Source organism: Lepisma saccharinum, chromosome 20 (assembly GCF_977018435.1).
Source record: "Lepisma saccharinum chromosome 20, izLepSacc3.1, whole genome shotgun sequence".
NCBI lineage: Eukaryota > Metazoa > Arthropoda > Insecta > Zygentoma > Lepismatidae > Lepisma > Lepisma saccharinum.
In genome coordinates, this window is record NC_139248.1 from 40531357 (window position 1) to 40538068 (window position 6712).

General features: G+C 35.7%; 1 protein-coding gene across 1 annotated transcript; it reads right to left on the reverse strand.

The window, feature by feature from the left end:
• Window positions 1-226: 226 nt before the first annotated feature.
• Window positions 227-6412, reverse strand: LOC146003586 (tryptase beta-2-like). The gene is made up of 3 exons (XM_083141891.1): window positions 6217-6412; window positions 1754-1817; window positions 227-930 (listed from the first exon to the last, which is right to left on the reverse strand). Exons 1-3 carry the CDS (start codon window positions 6313-6315, stop codon window positions 809-811), a joined length of 285 nt encoding a protein of 94 aa, XP_082998017.1. The 5' UTR covers window positions 6316-6412; the 3' UTR covers window positions 227-808.
• Between the last annotated feature and the right edge of the window lie 300 nt (window positions 6413-6712).

Below are 6712 nucleotides of genomic sequence, written 5' to 3' on the forward strand. Positions count from 1 at the left end.
CTTCCTCAGTTTATTGCGCATAAATTTTCAAGTTGCATTGTAGTTCAAAACCCACTCTTCTTATACTTCAGTGTGTGGCCCAAACAAAACTATACCGAACGGAGCAAAGTGCGTTAGTATGTTCGATGAAGTACATCTGTAACTTACATGTTAAAACTTTGACAAATGGAGACACAACAGTGCACACATTCCACTGTCCAGACAAGATTTTGAGAGTATATTTGTCCGCATAGAGGTAGCACATGACGGTTTTCTCAGAATGCTTTGGAATGCAGCTTGAAATTACTGGTGTATAATATCACAACTGCAACTGAGATTTTGAAACTCTTGACAAATTTTAAAGAATAAATCAAAGAACACGTCAGTCAAGAAGTCTCTGACAATAAACCACAAAAACATTCTGATGATAAAAAACTGGCTTATTAAAACTTTATTTTGGATATAGTTTTATTTGGGCGACTCTGTACTATGCATTGTTACATATTAAGGAGTTGGAGTAAAATGGTGCCAAGCCACATTTTGCATACTTATGAAATAAAAATATATTTTTACATGAAAACAAACCTAGAAATTCTTCCGCCACCTGCACTTTCAAATTCAACTTCTCGGAAAAGATAGGGCCTTGATAATGTCTGCCACTTACGTCCTTTTAAATGTCTTTGAAAATTAAAAGAGACCTTTCACTATCCACTTCCTACCCGTTTACTTATATTACGTACAAACAATTTAATTATAACGTTACATAAGCAATCCAATCCTACTCAGAAAATTGTCTTCATGACCTTCCATCTCAACATGGTGTTCCATCTTAAAATCTACAATATTTGGCATCAAGAGTATTTTCCTTAATCCAATCAAGGTAATAGGATACATTGACATAAACGCCAGGATAACTAAGATCGGCACATCCTACGCCACCTGCTGCAACGCCTAAGGAGAAAATTCAAGGAACACAATTACATACATTTATGTATGGATATCTGTTAAAATTGTGAATTTTTATAATACGCAGTAGTAGAAATAACTAATGTTGTGAAAAATGTGTATAGATGGTTTACATACAAATTATAATATCAATTCATTTCCACTTTTATATTCCGAAGATGTAAAGTATATTTTCAATACATATTTAAGGGCGGCCCTCCTCGAAGGCTAACAACCTTGTAGTCAAATGATCCCGGATTCGATACCCTTTCGAGGCACATTGCACAGTGGTTTGGATCTCACTTTAAACTGCAGGTCTAGTCTAGACTAGCCTATCTGTGCATAAAGTGGACTTAAAGAAGCAAACACAATCAATGAAGGGATATTTAACAGCACATAAACGTTAAACGTCGCTTTTAAAATTCAAATTATTATCGTTGGACAAATGCGAATGATAGAGGAAAACGTGAATTATAAAAAACTATTCTTTATTTATTGAGATCAATTAGAGAATAGAACAAAAATTATCGCCATTTTAATCCATTGGATCATTGAATCCGACATCTTTTGTAGAACACTAATATTTTGACACTGATACTACATAAATTCTTGGGTGCACATAGAACTCTACGAGAAAAACAAGTCAACCCTTGACCTTTCATTCAGTATGCAGTAAAAATTTAGAATTTTTTAAGGCAATAACAACAAAGAGAGATTTTATTATCTATGAAATTAAGTTCACATAGATCTTATACGCAAGACCTTGAAATATATACCCTAGACGAATAAAATACTATTTATAACTTCATTGCTTATTTTGTTTTCTTACCAATTTGTTCCATTGTAACAGGCGACCTTAGCACCTCCACTATCAAGGGACCTCCACTGTCACCCTGAGGAAATAATATTATAATATATAAAGTGGATTTAATGATAAATACGTACGTTTCATAATATGTATTTCCATATTGAGGATAAGTGAATGTTAAATTACTAGGTGTTCACAAACGCTATCAAGTCACACATTAATACGCAGTATTCAGTTCTTCTCTCCCTTCCTGTAATATTCCCTGTCAAAATACAACCACATGCCAATATTTGGTCAACATTATTCCGTATAAGTTATCACATATGGCCTTCTGGCATTGGTGTTGTGTATGAAAAAGTCATGTCATAGATCAACTATTAATAAGCCTCTTTAGGTTAAGGAAATTCCTTCCAAGGCATCATATTCACAAATAAAGTCAGAGTTTTAACACAACGTATAACTTATATCGTTCTACTAAACAATATTTTAAATATTTATTCCTCTCATAGTATGCGGAAGTACAAAATATAAATGAAATAGGCAGTAGCGGCCATTGGGAGCCCAAAGTAGGGGGAGGGGCAGTTTACTTTTTCTTGATTGACATTAAGAGGTCACAGTGTGGTGACAAGAAATCAAGGGGGTCGCGCAAACAACTGCCCTCCCCACCCTAATTGTCGTCATAATATTTAATATAAATTTTTTGGACAGTTCTACAAATATAAAGTATGCATTACGATATTTCAAACATTAATTTGAAAAGTTAATTCCAATTTGAAAGATATGAATATACGTATATGTGATTACTGCTTTGTCAGCAACATGCATATAATTATCACTACTTTGAAAACTTCTTATTGAATTCATATTGATTGATTGGTTGATTTGCTTTATTTTTCTTAGCTTTTTGTGCCACTTTTGGCTAATTTGCGAAGATAAAGATGAGTGATGACATGATGAAATTGATGAATGGACACTCAGAAATATCCATGTCCAAGCCGGAATTCGAATCCGGACCCCCTGGCATCGTAGCGCCAAGTGCTAACCACTCCTCCACAGGGCCGGTTTATTGAATGTATAAGTCAATAGCTTCAGGGAAACGTGTTTAGGTGTTTATTTTTTTTCGGGAAATGTGATGCCAGAGTTAAGATTTATATCAATATGATTCCAATATTGCTGCGTAAATGAGTTTTCAATGAACATTGAATTATCTAACTAGGACTGTGGATATTACACTATACTAGGGGACAAATTTCAACTTTTTTTCTGTATCCTGAATGAAATAACGTGATATTTACTAACTTTGGTTCGATGAATTCAGAGAAAGTCTCAAAATTTGTGTATGACGTCACATTTCCGAGATATACAGGGTGTCCAAAATGTCATTTAACCGAGACTTTGAACGTACTTAACTTTTGTTCAAAAGACGATAGACATGAACCTTGTATTAGTTATTAACTTTATCTATATTAATATTCTCTAAACATTAAAACGAAAATAATCCTCTGGATGAACGTTCAGTATCGAATAAAAGCTTGTAAGGTGTAAAAAAAAATATTGTACGAGGGAAAGAAAAACATGGATGAAAGACAGATATGGAGTCGCTTGCAATAGTTTTCGATGCATGTCAATGGTCTCAATGATTATTTATCGAATTGATAAAATAACGATACATTTTCATGCATTCTATGGATGAAAGATTAAAAAATAAGTCAAAGTTTCCAGCGTATATAGTAGCACCGTGCCATGAGGGTGCATTAGAGGATATGGGAGTAATTCAGACGATTTATGTAGATGTTCATGCGTATTCATAAAAAAATGTAAGTTTTTTGAAATTACGAATTTTACTGGTCACATTGGTTGTGCCAGAGTGCAGTACCATTTGCGCCGATATCTGGCGATGTTATTCAGTTAGTTTCCAGATGAAATAAAAGATTTGAAATTTATCGTTCAAGAAACTAACCTACCCATCATTTTCTATGTAACGCTATCATTTATATTTGAAAGAACGTTCCTGGTCACGAGAAATGTTCAATTCCACTGTGGTGGATAGTGATTTAGGAATTGGGAATCCCTCACTATGTGGTAACGACTTTAATGTGGAGGGCACATCGGTATCATATGCTTTTATTCTTCGAGGAATAGCCACGCATTACGGTGAGGCAAAAATAACAATGTCACGTGGTTCCTTGGTTCAAACTTTATCATGGACACATCAAAAGGCATTGAATGAATAACATTCAACCAATCTCTTAGTGTTACAGCAGGACTATGACATGTACCACGTGAGGCACATGGGCGGTCTTAGCATTCCAGTGACAACGAAAGTACAGTCGGTACACTATCTTTACACAATCTGTGATGATTTTACATTGGAATTTTGGAGTGCATTGGTCAGAAATGTAACAGAAAGTATTAGGATGATATACACAGTTAAGGTTTTTTTTAGTCGGCATAGTTTTTTTATTAATCACAGCACAGTTCACTGTATCACTGCACAAATCAAATGCTGTAAACTAGATGATACTTTTTTGTTAGAATATATTTTATTATCCTTTTCCGTAGCAAACAGCGTTACAATACACCTCACATACCAACACATAAGAGACGACTGAAGGTATACATAAAAATTTGGCACTGAAATGCTTTGCAGTGTTGCCAGATTACAAGAACACCGGAATTCAGTGGTGTATTCATCACCCATATGATGCTATATATGACGTCACGTGTATCTCGAAAATGGTACATTATGGAGAAATGAGTGGTAAATCCGATATCAGCATGGCGAATTAGTTAAGAACTCATATTCGCTAACTGGGTACGAAATGGCTGTTCCCTAGTGTTATCAATTTGTTTATGACACCCCTCCCCCATCATTTACGTTTCACTCGTTCATAAATAAGGTGATGCATTCTTCCTAGGACCTCCATGTAGTGCTTAGAGAAAAGATAAACTTGTGAACCCTACTTTAGAAAATTGATACACTCACAGAACTAAAATTAAAAAGTAAATTGTGCCTGAAGTATAAAGTTTATGTAACGTCACAGTATACAGAATGTCTTCCTTGCATAAATTCTCTAGAGTACATTATAATGTCTAGGAATATATTTACTTCTTCAAGAGTAACGTCTTCCAACTTCTCAGCAGTGATTGGATCTATTCGATTAAGACTGCTTTGGGAGCAACTTGTTGTGGTATATCTTTCAGAATTCAACTGTAACATACAAAATTGTCTCCACTTAGGTTTAGAATGGTATTGTCATGCATTCTATCGTGTCTACAATCAGGGCTCTGAAACTGATGAAATATCATCTTATTCTCTGGGTCTTGAAGACAATCTTAGACCTGAGTTTCTATCGCAAAAATGGAAGAATGATTTAATCTGAAAATCTGAATTTGATTAGCATGCTGTATAAAATTGTAAGGTAAGGTACAGATAAAGTTCCCCGTGCATATAGCACCATGCCATAGGGGATGTGAGGGTAGGGCCCGACACATTCTCGATATAGGAATTTTTTGGAGGTGATGTGATCAGCACCACGCTCCGACCACCTTCATCCCTCAGGGTTATCTACAGGTACCCATTTCTTTGAGGCTGGGTGAGTCCTAGAGCTGATTATTATGCTGGAACAAGGCCGGAAGAATTCCGGCCTTAAATCACCCACCCAGAGAATCGAACCTCGACCTCCCGCGTGGCAGTAAGACGCCCAACCGACTTGACTATCATCAAAATATACTCTATAGGGTTAGTATCTTTATTACAATATCGTGAGCCTGAATTCAGAGCCAGACCGAAATCTGGGTTGTTTCATTTGCCGAAATCTCGAATAAACTTGGTAAACTTTTCCGATGGGAAAAATGGCCAAACATGACAGTGAACTGGAGGAAAATGAACCGGTGCTTGATGTAAACAGTACATCATTGCGTTCTTTCAAAGGATCCTTAGTGGCGCGGTGGAGAAAGGAGTGAAAATTTCATCTGTACTGTAATTAATGACTCCAAAATTATTTCTGCAATGCTAGTATGCATGTAAGCCTCAACGGGACAATGTTCTCTGTCATGATTTGTCTAATAAATACATCAATAAATATTCTTCATGATTGTATAGATTGGGTTTGTTGTCCACTTTTTTCAATGAAAGGACGAAGGAAAATAGTTTTAAAAGCATTCCAATGTTCTCTATGATTTGCAAATTTACATTAGATATCACGTACTATATTCGAATATCCAGATCAATTTACGGAGAAAAATGCAATCAAAAGTTTCAGAACGATATTCAAATTGCGCTTACAAAAGAGGCATTTCTAATATGAAGCAAGCAATTCAATGTCATACTCTTGATTCATTTTCAGGCGAGAAACTTCCTGGGATGGTTTCATAACTAGCCTAAATGCTTTTCTTTTTCACAAATGTGATGAACAATGGTGTAAAATGAAAAACCGTACAACTAAGTCTTTTGCTTTTCTTATTATACAGAGCGAACTTACTGTGCAAGTTTCCTCATCATCCGCAAGGGCACAGAACTGGCCCGGCTCCACTTCTTTGTGGGTGTATTTGGACTGCACCACGCAGTTCTCCCTGGACATCGTCTTCACCCTCCCACCCTTGAGGAAGGGCTGGGATGAGCCGTGGTTCTGTAGTCGCCCCCAGCCAGCAATCTGAGCTGGACGTCCATGCTTGAACATCCCTGCCAATAAGCTATTAGTACGTGATGTTCTGTACTCTATTTCAATTAACGACATCCTAAATGAAATCACATACCTGGTCTTAAATCTTGAAAGTAATTTGTAAAAGACTATAATATAATATTACATTATATTGTAGTTAAAGATTGGCATAAATTATTAAAGTTAGTGTTGTCTCCTTATTAATACTGTATATTTTTTTATTTTGTACTCTTACATTACTAATTGTGATTTTCTAAATGAAGGTTCTCATTCCACGTAGCATATCGTTGAGCAAACTTTGAAATGATAAAAGATT